This window comes from Salvelinus fontinalis, chromosome 29 (assembly GCF_029448725.1).
Source record: "Salvelinus fontinalis isolate EN_2023a chromosome 29, ASM2944872v1, whole genome shotgun sequence".
Lineage (NCBI taxonomy): Eukaryota > Metazoa > Chordata > Actinopteri > Salmoniformes > Salmonidae > Salvelinus > Salvelinus fontinalis.
In genome coordinates, this window is record NC_074693.1 from 28,782,361 (window position 1) to 28,799,645 (window position 17,285).

At 45.0% G+C, this 17,285-nt stretch overlaps 1 protein-coding gene across 4 annotated transcripts; it reads right to left on the reverse strand.

Annotated features, from left to right (window-relative positions):
- Positions 1-10,819: 10,819 nt before the first annotated feature.
- On the reverse strand, positions 10,820-15,927 carry LOC129827781 (zinc finger protein 500-like). 4 transcript variants are annotated; one of them, XM_055888961.1, is made up of 6 exons: positions 15,627-15,927; positions 14,940-15,271; positions 14,712-14,836; positions 14,387-14,531; positions 13,075-13,855; positions 10,820-11,171 (listed from the first exon to the last, which is right to left on the reverse strand). In XM_055888961.1, exons 2-6 carry the CDS (start codon positions 15,238-15,240, stop codon positions 11,060-11,062), a joined length of 1,464 nt encoding a protein of 487 aa, XP_055744936.1. In that variant the 5' UTR covers positions 15,241-15,271; positions 15,627-15,927; the 3' UTR covers positions 10,820-11,059. The 4 variants fall into 4 exon arrangements, with proteins under 4 accessions (XP_055744936.1, XP_055744937.1, XP_055744934.1 ...); XM_055888962.1 differs by having other exon boundaries at positions 14,387-14,507; positions 14,940-15,375; XM_055888959.1 differs by having other exon boundaries at positions 14,940-15,375.
- Between the last annotated feature and the right edge of the window lie 1,358 nt (positions 15,928-17,285).

Genomic DNA, 17,285 nt, shown 5'->3' on the forward strand with positions numbered 1-17,285 from the left:
ATTATTAGAGACAAGAGGGAGAGAGAGAGAGAGAATTATAAAGAGGGAGCGGGAATGGATGGATGGGAGAAAAAGAGAGGTGGGGGAGAAAATGGAGAGCAGAGAGCAATGGAAGTGACAGTGACATTTGGTTTCATCTCTGCTTCTGGCCCACTGCCATTAGGTTTTAACCCCAAGCAGGGAATATAAGGCCTATTTATCAGCTCTAACCCCAATCATCAGCTTTCACCACCATCTCAACCCCCTAAACACAGCTACAACCTACTCAACCAATAAAGCCCCGCACACATCATGAAACTAATAAAACCCACGGATATGATAACTAAAATAACCCACTATCTCACTGGAATAAAGACCTCCTCCATTCCTGTCATTATTGAAAGAGATTGTGATATCTCACATCTCAAAATAGGTCAAATCAAATCAAATCAAATTGTATTTGTCACATACGCATGGTTAGCAGATGTTAATGCGAGAGTAGCGAAATGCTTGTGCTTCTAGTTCCGACAATGCAGTAATAACCAACGAGTAATCTAACCTAACAATTCCACAACTACTACCTTATACACACAAGTGTAAAGGGATAAAGAATATGTACATAACGATATATGGCCTACTTAATGTTAGATCCCTCACTTCCAAGGCAGTTATAGTCAATGAACTAATCACTGATCATAATCTTGATGTGATTGGCCCGACTGAAACATGGCTTATTAACCCTGATGAATTTACTGTGTTAAATGAGGCCTCACCTCCTGGTTACACTAGTGACCATATCCCCCGCGCATCCCGCAAAGGCGGAGGTGTTGCTAACATTTCTGATAGCAAATTTAAATTTACCAAAAAAAGGCCTCCTGAGCCATATTCCTTTCGGACCTTGTAGTCATCGCAGATAATATTAACATTTTTGGTGACTTTAATATTCACATGGAAATGTCCACAGACCCGTTCCAAAAGGCTTTCAGAGCCACCATGTTGGGTTTTGTTCAACATGTCTCCGGACCTACTCACTGCCACAGTCATACTCTGGACCTAGTTTTGTCCAGTGGACTAAATGTTGTGGATCGTAATGTTTTCCTCATAATCCTGGACTATCGGACCACCATTTTATTACGTTTGCAATCGCAACAAATATTCTGTTCAGACCCCAACCAAGGATCATCAAAAGCCGTGCTATAAATTCTCAGACAACCCAAAGATTCCTAGATGCCCTTCCAGACTCCCTCCACCTACCCAAGGACATCAGAGTACAAAAATCAGTTAACCACCTAACTGAGGAACTCAATTTAACATTGCGCAATACCCTAGATGCAGTTTCACCCATAAAAACAAAAAACATTTGTCATAAGAAACTAGCTCCCCGGTATACAGAAAATACCCGAGCTCTGAAGCAAGCTTCCAGAAAATTGGAACGGAAATGGCGCCACACCAAACTGGAAGTCTTCCGACTAGCTTGGAAAGACAGTACCGTGCAGTATCGAAGAGCCCTCACTGCTGCTCGATCATCCTATTTTCCAACTTCATTGAGAAAAATAAGAACAATCCAAAATGTATGTTTGATACTGTCGCAAGCAGCATTCCCCAAGAGAGGATGGCATTCACTTCAGCAGTGATAAATTCATGAACTTCTTTGATGAAAATATCATAATTAGAAAGCAAATTAGGGATTCCTCTTTAAATCTGCGTATTCCTCCAAAGCTCAGCTGTCCTGAGTCTGCACAACTCTGTCAGGACCTAGGATCAAGGGAGACACTCAAGTTTTTTAATACTATATCTCTTGACACAATGATGAAAATAATCATGGCCTCTAAACCTTCAAGCTGCATACTGGACCCTAATCCAACTAAACTACCGAAAGTGCTGCTTCCTGTGCTCGGCCCTCCTATGTTGAACATAATAAACGTCTCTCTATGCACCGGATGTGTACCAAACTCACTAAAAGTGGCAGTAATAAAGCCTCTCTTGAAAAAGCAAAACCTTGACCCAGAAAATATAAAAAACTATCGGCCTATATCGAATCTCCCATTCCTCTGACAAATCAACTGTACATTTCGGTGTTCCTCAAGGCTCCGTTTTAGGACGACTATTGTTTTCACTATATATTTTACCTCTTGGTGATGTCTTTCGGAAACATAATGTTAACTTTCAGTGCTATGCGGACGACACACAGCTGTACATTTCGATGAAACATGGTGAAGCCCCTAAATTGCCCTCCCTGGAAGCCTGTGTTTCAGACATAAGGAAGTGGATGGCGGCAAATGTTCTACTCTTAAACTCGGAGAAAACAGAGATGCTAGTTCTAGGTCCCAAGAAACAAAGAGATCTTCTGTTGAATTTGACAGTTAATCTTGATGGTTGTACAGTCGTCTCAAATAAAACTGTGAGGGACCTCTGGACCCTGATCTCTCTTTTGATGAACATATCAAGACTGTTTCAAGGACAGCTTTTTTCCATCTTCGTAACATTGCAAAAATCAGAACATTTCTGTCAAAAAATTATGCAGAAAAATTAATCCATGCTTTTGTAATTTCTGGGTTAGACTACTGCAATGCTCTAATTTCCGGCTACCCGGATAAAGCACTAAATAAACTTCAGTTAGTACTAAACACGGCTGCTAGAATCTTGACTAGAACCAAAAATGTGATCATATTACTCCAGTGCTAGCCTCTCTGCACTGGCTTCCTGTTAAGGCAAGGGCTGATTTCAAGGTTTTACTGCTAACCTACAAAGCATTACATGGGCTTGCTCCAACCTATCTTTCCGATTTGGTCCTGCCGTACATACCTACACGTACGCTACGGTCACAAGACGCAGGCCTCCTTACTGTCCCTAGAATTTCTAAGCAAACAGCTGGAGGCAGAGCTTTCTACTATAGAGCTCCATTTTATGGAATGGTCTGCCTATCCATGTGAGAGACGCAGACTCGGTCTTGACCTTTAAGTCTTTATTGAAGACTCATCTCTTCAGTAGGTCCTATGATTGAGTGTAGTCTAGCCCAGGAGTGTGAAGGTGAACGGAAAGGCACTGGAGCAACGAACCACCCTTGCTGTCTCTGCCTGGCCGGTTCCTATCTCTCCACTGGGATTCTCTGCCTCAAACCCTATTACTGGGGCTGAGTCACTGGCTTACTGGTGGTTTCCATGCCTTCCCTAGGAGGGAAGACATTGACGTGATCTTCCTGTCTGGGTTGGTGCCCCCCCCCCGCTGTTTTCAACTCTCTAGAGACAGCAGGAGCGGTAGAGATACTCTTAATGATTGGCTATGAAAAGCCAACTGACATTTACTCCTGAGGTGCTGACCTGTTGCACCCTCTACAACCAGCCTAATTATTATTATTTGACCCTGCTGGTCATCTATGAACATTTGAACATCTTGGCCATGTTATGTTATAATCCCTATCCGGCACAGCCAGAAGAGGACTGGCCACCCCTCATAGCCTGGTCCCTCTCTAGGTTTCTTCCTTGGTTCTGGCCTTTCTAGGGAGTTTTTCCTAGCCACCGTGCTTCTACACCTGCATTGCTTGCTGTTTGGGGTTTTAGGCTGGGTTTCTGTACAGCACTTTATGACATCAACTGATGTAAGAAGGTCTTTATAAATACATTTGAGTCTTGCCATCCCACTTAAACATCTTAATATCCCTGAGCAATATATATAATCTCAAACACACACTTTTTTTATATCCTTCCCACAATACAGCTCGATCTTCATCCACCCCACCGCAGTATGTCCTTCAAGGGCTGCCATCCCTGACCCTGGCCGCAGACGAGAGGGTTAGACCTCGGGCCTTGAATCCCACAGCGACACCGCCACTCAGCCGTGAAGGCTTGCCCACAGACTGTGCCTGTTGCCTTGGCGATGCTGGAACGCAGCCACTAGGTTGGACACAAGGCACAGAGCGCATCTCAATAGTCTGATGTGGTTTCTCCTCCCCTTCATCTGCACTGATCTGTAAAGGCAGAGGAGGTGACAACAACATGGTGGGACTATGTCTGCGGGGCATTCACTTCCACCACTCCAGTTGGTTCACGTCAGTACAGATTAAGGGAACAAGACAAGGAGAGGAAGACATTTTAGACTATTGAGATGCAGCCATGGTGTCCCAAACTACAGGGAACATCCTCCCTAAGGGATATACTGGTAAGGGGGGATGGACAGATCAGAGGAAGAGCCAGTGAACAGACTGATGTTGTTGGAACCAGTCCAGACAGCACTGCCAAAGTTCAACCCTCAACTGAGACATAAACCTCAAAATGAATCCCCGGTTTTAATAAACAAATAAAAGATATGGGATGATTTGATGATAAACTGTGTTTGTATGATTCACTGAGGATTCATTAGAATCTCACAACACAAAAAGCATTATTCATAGACAGTCTACAGGTTGAATGTCCCTCGACAAATTAATTTCCTCACATAAAGCATACGCCATAATAACGGTTTAGCACTTGGTTTCCCAAACTCTGTTCTACCCTAGAACTACACAGCTGATTTAAATAATCAACGCTTGATGAGTTTGGGAAACCAAGTGCTAGACTGTTATCATGGCGTGGCTGCAGTGGAGCAGGTTGAGAGCTTCAAGTTCCTTGGAGTCCAAGCACGCCAAGACAGTCGTGAAGAGGGTATGACAAAACCTCAGGAGACTGAAAAGATTTGGCATGGGTCCTCAGATCCTCAAAAGGTTCTACAGCTGCACCATCGAGAGCATCCTGAGTGGTTGCATCACAGCCTGGTATGGCAACTGCTCGACTTCCGACCGCAAGGCACTACAGAGGGTAGTGCAAATGGCCCAGTACATCACTTGGGCCAAGCTTCCTGCCATCTGGAACCTCTATACCAGGCGGTGTCAGAGGAAGGCCCTAACAATTGTCAAAGACTCCAGCCACTCTAGTCATAGACTGTTCTCTCTGCTACCACATCTAATCAAATGGCTACCCAGGCTATTTGCATTGCCCCCTCCCCCTCTCTTTTACACCATTGCTACGCTCTGTTATCATCTATGCATAGTCACTTTAATAACTCTACCTTCATGTACATATTACCTAAACTAACCAGTGCCACCGCACATTGACTCTGTACCAGTACGCCCTGTACATAGTCTCGCTATCGTTATTTTACTGCTGTTTTTTAATTACTTGTTACTTTTATTTCTTATCTGAATTTTTTTAACTGCATTGTTGGTTAGGGGCTCATAAGTAAGCATTTCACTGTAAGGTCTACACCTGTTGTATTCGGTGCATGTGACTAATACAATTTGATTTGAAACCCTGGTCGAGCAATATCTTTTATCTTGCTCATCAAACGGTCGAATCAGAGAGCCTGATGCTGTGGGTGAAGTTCTTAGTGACCTGGTGATCTTCCCTCATCCAATCCCCACTCTAGAACACTCTGCTCCACTCAGCCACAGAGTTGCCTAGCAACCCACAGAGCCACTCAGAAAACACATGTAATGATGGGGCGGTGAGTCGAAGCAGGTGCAGGTGAAACGTTTTAATAAAACAACAAAACCAAGAACACGACACTAACATAAGGCAGTATGCCGATACACAAGAACAATACCAACTGGTGAGTGAACCTGATGAAGGTAGTAGAGTCCAGGAGTGAATCATAATCATAATGATTCACAGGTGCGTGTAATGATGAGTGCCAGGTGTCCGTAATGATGTATCCCAGGACCGGTGGTTAGTACTCTGGCGATGTTGTACGCCAGAGGGAAGGGGCAGGAGCAAACGTGACAACACAGGAACTTCAGAGTGCTAGGATAATGAATCCCCACTCTATCCCGGCACTCCTCTTCCCAACCGGAAGCACATTCACTGTAATTATATCTCCATCCATCTTTTTCACAAAGGGGAATATGCTACACACCAGTGCATGGTCTCACCCCTTCCATGCACACTGGGTTGATGTGGGTTATAAATGGTTATAAATCACATCGATAAATCCACAGTTGTGTGAGGACAGTGATAGAATGCTCTGGTATTTAGAATGCTGTACGGTAAACGATGGTTCTGAATCACGTCGTCAAAATCCATATTTCAACAGACACAAAAGGACTTACGAGACAGACGCCAGTGATTAACGTTTTTTAAATATATTTTTTGTATTTTTCCCCAATTCTGATCTTGACTCGTCGCTGCAACTCCCCAACGTGCTCGGGAGAGTAGAAGGTTGAGTCATGCGTCCTCCTAAACATGACCCGCCAAACCACACTTCTTAACACCCGCCCGCTTAAACCAGAAGCACCAATTTGTCGGAAGAAACACTGTTCAACTGACAACTGAGGTCAGCCAGCAGGCGCCCAGCCCGCCACAAGGAGTCGCTAGAGCGCGATGAGCCAAGTAAAGCCCCCCCCCCCGGTCAAACCCTCCCTTAACCCGGACGACACTGGGACAATTTTTCGCCGCCTGACCGGACTCCAGTTTACGGCCAGTTGTGATACAGCCCGGATCTAACCCGGGTCTGTAGTGACGCCTCTAGCACTGCAACGCTGTGCCTTAGACCGCTGTGCCAATTGGGAGGCCAGTGATGAAAGTTTTAAACCAGCGTCCGCTATCACAATTAGCACATGAAGTGCTTCAGTAGTCTGGTAGATTAATAAACATGCTGCCTTCAGGTACAGACAGCAATGTAATCCCCTAAAGGCAGGATTCAGTACAATCAGTAATGGCAACCTAAATGAAAACATGGCCCCTGGGGACCAGACGGTAGAGCAGATTACGAGCAGCCTTGGGCGACAAACCTCTAACCCCCACTGATGGCAGTCTATCTCGCTCTCCGACACACACGGAATGTATGTACAGTACAGACATGCACCAAAACACACATTTGAGGGGTGATGACTCCTTAGCCCCCTACGGAGTTATATTTTATTACATATTTTGGGGGGGGGGGTGATGGAAGGGAATTTTTGGGCAGGGGAGAGGCAGGAGAATAGTGTTCTGGAGAATTGAACAAGTAGCCTGAGGCAGGAAGACACCAGGTGTAACAACATATATAAAAACAGTTATAGTTGGATCAGAAATGGAAACTGGGTACATACTCATAATACAGTACTGTACAAGAACTGCATAATACAGTACAAGACCATTCCAACATACTGAAGTTCATCGATGCCGAAAACCACGCCATTTACTGTAGGTCATGAAAACATCTGACAATATTTAGGTGACACAGCCACGGCATGTGCCTGCATAACTGTTCATTTGTTTCCTTTCCCTGGGGGCAAAGCTGCTTATGTTTTCAGGGGCTGAAAGGGGATTACCTACACCACACCAAAATATACACACCAAAAAATACACTGTGTACAAAACATTGAATAAGCAGTAATATAACTTATTGGTGAAATTGTGAAGAGACATTGTATACACAGTGTACAAAACATTAAGGACACCTGCTCTTTCCATGACAGACTGACCAGGTGAAAGCTATGATCCCTTATTGATGTTACTTGTTAAATCCACTTCAATCAGCGTAGATGAAGGGAAGGAGACAGGTTAGAGAATGATTTTTAAGCCTTGAGACAATTGAGACATGGATTGTGTATGTGTGAATGGTCAAGACAAAATATTTAAGCGCCTTTGAACAGGGTATGGTAGTATATGCCAGGCGCACCGGCTTGAGTGTGTCAAGAACTGCAATGCTGCTGGATTTTTCACACTCAACATTTCACCGTGTGTATCAAGGATGGTCCACCACCCAAAGGACATCCAGTCAACTGCGGGAAGCATTGGAGTCAATATGAGCCAGCATCCCTGTGGAACGCATTTGACACCTTGTAGTTCATGCCCGATGAATTGAGGCTATTCTGAGGACAAAAGGGGGTGCAACTCAATATTAGGAAGGTGTTCCTAATGTTTTCTACACTCGATGTATATACATACCAAAATATATAAACAGAAAACACAGCAAAGCCTCGAACACTCCTATACGTACAGAGCAAAGCTATAACACCACTCTCTCTAGCCCCCACACAGTGCGTGCACACACAGCGATTCCTCTCCCTCTGTGCTCTCTGTGAGGGCTGAGAGGTGTTATAACACTAAAGCCCTGGGTCTGAGGTCTGTAATGGAACAGTTAAACCCCACAGACCTTGGGGGAGGGGAGAGGTCAGAGAATTTAATGTTTCAATTAACAAATCATGGCCTCAGTAGCATGGGGAATCGACCCACCCGGAAAGCTACTCCGTATTCAGGTGGATGTGTGTATGTGTGTGTGAGTGAGAGAAATACGTGGTCCCGTGTGGCTCAGTTGGTAGAGCATGGCGCTTGCAACGCCAGGGTTGTGGGTTCAATTCCCACGGGGGGACCAGGATGAATATGTATGAACTTTCCAATTTGTAAGTCGCTCTGCATAATAGCAATTTGGGAGGGTTGAACACCAGCGGGCTGCAGCATTCTGGATAAGTTGCATGGGTTTGATGGCACAAGCAGGGAGCCCACGTGCCTGGATTAGGACCTGCGCTGCTTCCTGTGTTGTACGTAGGGTCGTACTCTACGGATGTTGTAGAGCATGAACCTGCAGGAGCTAGTCACTGCTTTGATGTTTGCAGAGATTGACAAGGTGATGTCAAGAGTCACGCCAAGGTTCTTCGCACTCTGGGAGGGGGACACAGTGGAGTTGTCAACTGTGATGGTGAGGTCTTGGAGCAGGCAGGCCTTCCCCAGGAGGAAGAGCAACTTTGTCTTGTCGAGGTTGAGCTTGAGGTGGTGGGTCCAAGCTGAGATATCTGCCAGGCACGCAGAAATGTGTGTGCAGAGACTGAGACGCCCAGCCCTGAGAGGGTGGAGAGGAACTGATGGTTCACGGTGTCAAAGACAGATGATAGATCTAGGAGGATGAAACAGAGGAGAGTCAGCTTTGGGGGTGCTGAGAGCTTCCGTGACACAGAGAAGAGCAGTCTCGGTTGAGTGACCCAACTTGAAGCCTGACTGGTTAGGGTCAAGAAGATCATTCTGAGATAGTAAGAGAGTTGGTCAGAGACAGCATGATCAAGTGTTGGAGAGAAAAGAAAGGGATTCCTTTGTTTTGAAGTCAGAGTAGTCAAGTGTTCATTTCTCGAGGAGGGGAGTGACTCGGACCATTTTGTAGTCAGGGGGGACGCAGCCAGTGGTCAGGGAGTCGGGAGGCCAGACCTCACTAGTTGCAGGATTTCATCTGGAGAGAAAGGGGAGAAAGAGGGCAAAGCGTAGGGTAGTTCTGTGTGAGAGACCAGTGAACTCAATAGGCTGAGTCAATGAGGAGCGGATGTCCTCCACCTTTTCAAAGTGGTTGACAGAGTCGTGCACAGAGAGGGAGGAGGGAGGAGAAGGTGGGAAATAGTTTCCTAGGGTTAGAGGCAGAAGCTTGAAATGTTAAGTGATAGAAGTTGCTTCAGCAGTGGATACAGAGGAAGAGAAGTAGGGAGTGAAAGGATGATAACTTCCGGAGGACCTTTCCTCCATTTCCGCAGCCTCATTCTGTCAGCTCGCAGAGAGACACAGTCAGGCAGCAGGAGGGGAGGGCCGTAGGGAAAGGGAGGAGAGTAGGGTCGAAGAGACAAAATCAGGAGACAGAAGGGAGGATTCAGCAGAAGGGAGAGATGATAGGATAGAGGAGAGTAGTGGGAGAGAGAGAGAGCGAAGATTGCGATGGCGCATAACCATCTGGGTAGGGGCTGAGTGGGTAGGGTTGGAGGAAAGGGAGACAGAAAAAATGAACTAAGTAGTGATCAGAGACCTGGAGGGGGGCTGCAGTGAGATTAGTAGGAAAACAGCCTCTAGTAATGATGAGGTCAAGCATATTGCCTGCCTTGTGTGTGGGAGGGGACTGGGAAAGGGTGAAGTCAAAAGAGGCAAGGAGGGAGGGGAAAGAGAGAGTTGGAAAGAAATCAAGAGCAGCGAGCCATCGTCAGGAAATTAGCCTATCAAGGTGTCAAGCTCATTGAGGAACTCTAAGGACACCTGGTGGGCGATGGATGTCAACAATCCTAAGCTTGAGTGGACAAGTGACAGTGACAGCAGGGAATTCAAATGAGACAAGTGAGAGAGGGAGAAAGGAGAAAATCTCCAGTTAGGAGAAATTAGTAGCCCTGTGCCACCACAATGACCAGATGCTCTCAGACTATGAGAGAAAACATAGTCAGATGAAGTGAGGGCAGCTGGAGAAGCAGTGTTCTCTGGGGTGGGGTGATCAATGTCTCCATCAGGACAACAAAGTCAAGAGACTGAAGGGATGAACTCAGCGTTCTTGATCGCAAATTGGCAGTTCGAAACGCTGCCAGAGACCAGGAATTCCACTTGGGCTGTGAGCACAGGGTAAATTAGAAGGGTTGCAGCCAAGGGGTGGGGAGGCTCTGTAAAGCCTACTGGGAGAGGAGTGAACAGGTATAGAAAACACACACATAGTTGCCAAAGCTACAAAAAAGCTCAATTTGATCTGAAAATTACTAGGTAAGATACTCAAGTGAGAGAGTGGTGTGGAGCCTTCCTCGAACAGGTCGGCAGAACAGCCTGACACAACCTGAGGGAACAGGGGAAAGGAACTTCTCTCTGTAAAAAGCAGAGAATGTGACTTACAAAGCCAACAGTAGGACAATAATGCTTCACACACACTAGACGTAAAACGTGCTGACGAGGCCGACGTCTTCAACCAGCCTACTATACTTTAAGTGCATGTCTTCTATGCATTATAATGGAGAACACAGCAGTAAGACTACTCTCTGGTGGCAATCAATGGTACTGCACTTACCCCCCAAAAAGTACAGTACCTTCTAAAATCTTGTTCCTGCTTTTCCTTACCTTATGGACCAAAGAAAGCATATACAGAAATAAGATACTGTATCATCATTGTAAGACCGACCATGAATACACCTGGTTTTATTTCGGTTAATTACTTTATATGAACACTACACATGGAGGATGACCAACGACACAAAATAGGGAATGTTATGCTAATCGTATCATAGATAATCAATCAGTTTGCACGTCTGTCACTTTTGCTAACATACACAACCATGTAGAGTAAAGGGTAAAAGCACCGTCTCAGTATAAAAACACTACTAACAATATAACAACCTTTTAAATTATGCAACACTTAGAAATGCCTTCTCTTCCTCCCGTAGGGAGCGCTGCTTTCCTTTCTCGCTCTCACCATTTCCTGTCTTCATTATTGTCTCTTGACAGGTGGAGTCATTCCTATGGGACATTAGTTTAAAATGCAGACAGAGGTGCAGGTAGGCCTAATTCACATAAGACAAAATGCTAAATACAGTGCATTCGAAAAGTATTCTGATCCCTTTCCTTTTCACAACATTTTGTTACGTTACAGCCTTATTCTGAAATGGATTAAATTCATTGTTTTCCTCATCAATCTACACACAATACCCCATTATTACAAAAGCAAAAACAGGTTTTTAGAAAAACAAATAGCTTATTTACATAAGTATTCAGACCCTTTGCAATGAGACTCGAAATTGCGCTCAGGTGCATCCTGTTTCCATTGATCATCCTTGAGATGTTTCTACAACTTCTATATAAGGTCCCACAGTTGACAGTGCATGTCAGAGCAAAAACCAAGCCATGAGGTTGAAGTAATTGTCCGTAGAGCTCCAAGACAGGATTGTGTCAAGGCAGAGATCTGGGGAGGAAGGGTACCAAAACATGTCTTCTACATTGAAGGTCCCCATCATTCTTAAATGTAAAAATTATGGAACCACCAAGACTCTTACTAGAGCTGGCCACCTGGCCAAACTGAGCAAGAACCCGATGGTCACTGACAGAGCTCCAGAGTTCCTTTGTGGAGATGGTTGTCCTTCTGGAAGGTTCTCCCATCTCTGCAACACTCCACCAATCAGGCCTTTATGGTAGAGTGGCCAGACAGAAGCCACTCCTGAGTAAAAAAAGGCACGACAGCCTGTTTGGAGTTTGCCAAAAGGCACCTAAAAGACTCTCAGACCATGAAAAACAAGATTCTTTGGTTTGCTAAAACAAAGAATTAACTTTTTGTCCAGAATGCCAAGCATCACGTCTGGAGGAAACCTTGCACCATCCCTACAGTGAAGCATGGTGGTGGCAGCATCATGCTGTGGGGATCTTTTTCAGTGGCAAGGACTGGGAGACTAGTCAGGATCAAGGGAAAGATGAATGGAGCAAAGTACAGAGAGATGCTTGATGAAAACCTGCTCCAAAGCGCTCAAGACCTCAGACTGGGATGAAGGTTCACCTTCCAACAGGACAACGACCCTAAGCACACAGCCAAGACAATGCAGGAGTGGCTTTGGGACGAGTCTCTGAATGTCCTTGCCAGAGCTCAGACTTCAACCCAATCAAGCATCTCTAGAGACGCTCCCCATCCAACCAGACAGAGCTTGAGAGAATCTACAAAGAATTGGAAAAACTCTCCAAATACTGGTGTGTCAAGCTTGTAGCGTCATACCCAATAAGACCCGAAGCTGTAATCACTGCCAAAGGTGCTTAAACATTGTAATGAGTAAAGGGTCTGCATACAACTGCTGGCTTGCTTCTGAAGCTAAGCGGCGTTGGTCCTGGTCGGTGCCTAGATGGGAGACCAGATGCTGCTGGAAGTGGTGTTGGAGGGACAGTAGGAGGCACTCTTTCCTTTGGTCTAAAAAAATATCCCAATTCCCCAGGGCAGTGATTGGGGACATTTCCCTGTGTAAGGTGTCTTCTTTCGGATGGGATGTTGCACTTATCGTAAGAGTAGGGGTGTTAACCCCGGTGTCCTGGCTAAATTCCCTATCTGGCCCTCATACCATCACAGTCACCTAATCATCCCCAGCTTACAATTGGCTTATTCATCCCCCCTCCTCTACCCTGTAACTATTCCCCAGGTTTATTATTTATACATTTGCAAAATATTCTAAAAACCTGTTTTTGCTTATTCATTATGGGGTATTAAGTGTAGATTGAGAAAAATAACAATTGAATCAATTTTAGAATAAGGCTATAACGTAATAAAATGTGGAAAAAGTCAAGGGGTCTGAATACTTTCCAAATGCACTGTAAGAACACTCATTTTCCATTTTAAAATGTTTTCTCCCATTAGCTCCTACTGAATGTGACCCTGTTGACCATTTACCCAGTAGAGGGGAGAGCGTTGCCATCCTGGTCATACTCATCCTCATGGTATGGCAGGCCCTGGTGTACCCTCTGGTAGTGCACCCTCAGGTTGCCCCTGTGGGCGAACCTCTTGCCACACTCCTGGCAGACGAAGGGTCTCTTCCCCAGGTGGACGTCTCTCTGGTGGGCCCGGAGGTTCCCGCTGCGGGCAAAACGCTTTCCACACTGGGTGCAGCCAAACGGCCTTTCCCCTGTGTGGACACGGGTGTGCACCGTGAGCTCTGACGGAGTCAGGAAGCTCTTGTCACATACCAAGCAGGGGTACATCCTCACCCCTGTGTGGCGCAGCAGGTGTCTGCGCTGGTGGGACGGGTAGCTGAAGCTCTTGCCGCAGTACGGGCAAGTGTAGGGTCTCGCCCCGCCCAGTGTGTGTGCGTGACCTTGTGCGTGTTTCTGAGCGTGTGCATTGGGGTGTGGTCTGACTGGATCCTTGGCAGCCAATGACCAGCGGTTCTGATGAACTAGGCCCCTCCCTCTGTCATCTCTTGGTCTCAGGCCTCTCTGGGATTGGTTGGTTTGGTCCTGTGACTGTCGGGGCTCTCTCTGCTCTAGTACCTGGTCTGGGCTCTGGTCCAGGAAGCTTGGATCCTGAAGCTCTAGAGGAACCCCACTGGCCCAGGGGTCAAGCCCAGGAGACCTGTGGTCGGGTCTGGGAGAGAAATGTCCAACCCGGGGGCCATGGAAGAAGGAGGTGGAGCTCTGGCTCTGAAGAGGTCTGGGGTCTCCCTCCCAATGGGATACTACCAAGAGATAGGAACAACATCATGAAGGGGGCTCAATACACTCATTCCAACAATTCCACAAGTATAAAATACAATACAGTATGAAAAGACAAGGTTTATTTGCTCTAAAATCGCAGCGTCTAGTTGCGATAGTTGTAGGCCAAAATGCTTGATTTTGCGTGCGGCAATTCTGACATTTTGGATGGCAATTTGCAATGATTTTGTCACGAAAATTCGCTGACGAGGGGAAAAGTTTGTTGACGGTTTGATTGAACAATTGTATGCAGTAAAAGTGCGGTGACTAGTTAAAATTGAAAGCCCTCTTTTTGTACTGAGGTGATTGGACAGTTTTATGTGGTAATGTAAATATTGATTTGGACTATTTTATGCAATAATAGTGTGGTGATTGGAAAATTTGCAACCCCTAGCATAATATGCAAGGAATTGTTGATTCACCCCAAAAAATTATCTATCGTAGAATCGCTAAATCCTGGAGGGACTGTAAAACACAACTTGTAGATTGATTGGTTAAGAATTACACTTCCTTACACTTTGCCTTGGTCCCTGTTGTGTCAGACAAGGGTTCTCCCAGCCTCTGACCCCCAGCAGAAGAGCTCCTCCCTGGCCCTTGGCCCTCCCCCTCCACAGGGGCAGGGTGGGGCTCCTCGAACTGTGGAAGAGGGCAATGTTTAAGCTGAAGGGAAAGAATAAAACATTAATGTGGGGGCCAGCGTCACAGCTGTGTTAACAGCCTTTGAATAAATGAACCATTGAAAACTCAAAGCAGCATGACTATCTTTGTGACATAGAATAAAATGGTAATTAAATAGAGAAAGACAGACATTCTTATTGTGTTAGAGAATGACTGACTGACCTCTTCTTTGATGGAGGACCCCTCCAGCTCAGTCCTCTCCTTTTTCATCCTGTGGGACTTCTTACACCCGCTGTCCTGGACCAGTGGGGGGGTCTCAGAGGCCGCATCCGAATCCCAGCTTGAACCTGAACAAACGGTGCAGGACAGACAACCAGACAGTAGTTTAGGGGTGTTTTCAACCAAAATGTTCCTAAGATCATTTTCAGATGAGACATCTGGTTTTCTTACCAGCCCTTGGTTCAGACTGCTGCCTAGGGCTGCCATCTCCTCCTGTTTTTCTCACTGGTCCTTCTACCACATCCAGTAGGCCCTCTCCTTCTTCCTCTCCTTCCTTCTTCAGCCTCCTCTCTGCCCGCTCCAGCCTCCCCCTCAGGCCTGTGATCTCCTCTCCTCTCTGTGTAAGCTCCTCCTGCTGCTCACACAGACTGCTCTCAAAGATCTTGGCAATCTCACACACAGCTGCCGCCAGCAGGGAGTCCATGACGGTGGCCAGCTGGGCATGAAACGTGTTCCTTACAGACTCCAGCATTGTGGCTATGTTGGTGTCTTTACCCCCTGCTCTGGGGGCAACAGGGGTAGATAGGGTGGAGGTTTACACCAAGTCCTAAGGAGAGGAGCACTTCTTTGCTGTCAATCAGGTCGGGTGGTGAAGAGGAGGATGTCACTATGGTAGAAGATGATACAGTAATTTATAAAGATGTGACCCTCTATCTGACATACAGCAATGTTGAAGTCAACCTGGCTACATCCGTCTCCTCTCCAGTCCACCAGTTATCTGGATCTGAGCCAGTCTGTGAAGCATAACTAGCTACAAAGCCAAGTAGCCAACACCACACCCTTCCAGAATCACTGCTCGTTAGCTGGCTAAACCACTAATATCCAGTCTACATGCTGTTAATAACAGATAAGACTTACCTTAAAACAAACACTGAAGACTGTGAAGAGTGCAGCCAGGCAAATCAAGATAGCTAGACAGCTAAACAAGGGTAGCTCTGGATGGCAGACTCAGTTAACGTTATCTAGATAGCTGGTTAACAAAGACGCAAGAAACCTGGAAGAGAAGTTACTGTATGTAGCTACAGAACTTGCTTTATTGGTCGAGTCATTTGGAATTCGAGTAGACAACTCAAACTCTCAGATTTATGGATTTTTCAATTGACTAAAATGGCTAGCGAAATCTATGGAAGCAAGCCATGTTGATTCTCAGTCTCGCGATAATGAGACGTTCTAATCTACGGGATTTGCAATTCCCTAGCCGGAAAGATGGAGTGATCGCAAAAGGGAAATGAGTTTGGAGATCTAAAGCTTTTTATTTTATTTTATTAACAACAAATCCATACAGGAAGTACATGTGGGAACACAAGTATATTTAAACAATATACAAAGGACAATTGGGTTAGGGGCGGGGCTAGGGGGTACAATATCAAATTACACAAGGCCCTTAAGGGACAAACATACACTTATAATTCTAACAGCTTTCTTGTTAGTAGAGTATTTAATTGTCCTTAAATATAGTTACATTTATTTTTGTAAGGTAAGAAAATGTGGTGTTTTGATTGTAAATTTACATTTGTGAATATGAAATTTGTCCAAAAGAATAATTAAATAAATTACATATAATTGTTTCTGCTTATTTCTATCGTAAGTAAAGAATCCAAGCAGTACATCTCTCCACAATAGTGTAACATCTTCATAAATGCGTTCAATTATAAATCTACTGATGTCTTGCCACAGTTTCCTTACATGAATACAATGTCAAAAAAGATGCAACACCGTCTCTGGGTGGTCATTACAAAAGGTACAATTTGAGTTGATGTTTTCCTTAAACTTCTTCATTTAGTGGTTGGCAGGATATTATTTATGAACAATTTTAAAGGAAACTTCCTTAATGTTGTTAACAAGTAGGTATGTGTGTGGCAACATCCAAACTTTTTTCCAACAAATATTATCAATAAATCTGTTCCAATAAGGCATGAGATAAGGTATAGATACAACATCCTGCTGAAACAAGGTTCGTATCGCTCTGTTGTTGCATGGACCAAAAGAGAAACAAATCTTTCCTACTGATGAGTTAACAGGGTCAACGGAAGGTAGGCTCTGAGGGTCAGGTCTTGACACATTCCTGAATAATAAAGCAACACCTGAGGGTATGGCATCTAAAACAATTGCAAAATCTTTAGGTGTTACAGGGACCTTGTAACGTGGTAAGAATTCCTCATAACTAAGTAAAAAAAACTCTGCATTTACCAGTTGGCTCACCAATAGGATATTATTTCGGAACCAATATTCTAAAAACAAAGAAGTATTTTTATACAATATATCCCGATTATTCCATATATAATATCTGCGTGGAGAAAAAATATGCTTATAAATTAAGGACCATGACAAGAAAACCTCCCGATGAAAAGCAGACAGTTTCACTAACTCAAATCTAGGTGAGGTGCCATATTTCAATTTGACAGAGCTGTTACCATTTGTATCCTTACAGAACAAATCCCCAAAGCCAAGTCTCTCAAGGGGGTGGAAGATGAACTGATGCTCTACTGTGTCAAATGCTTTATAAAAATCTAAAAG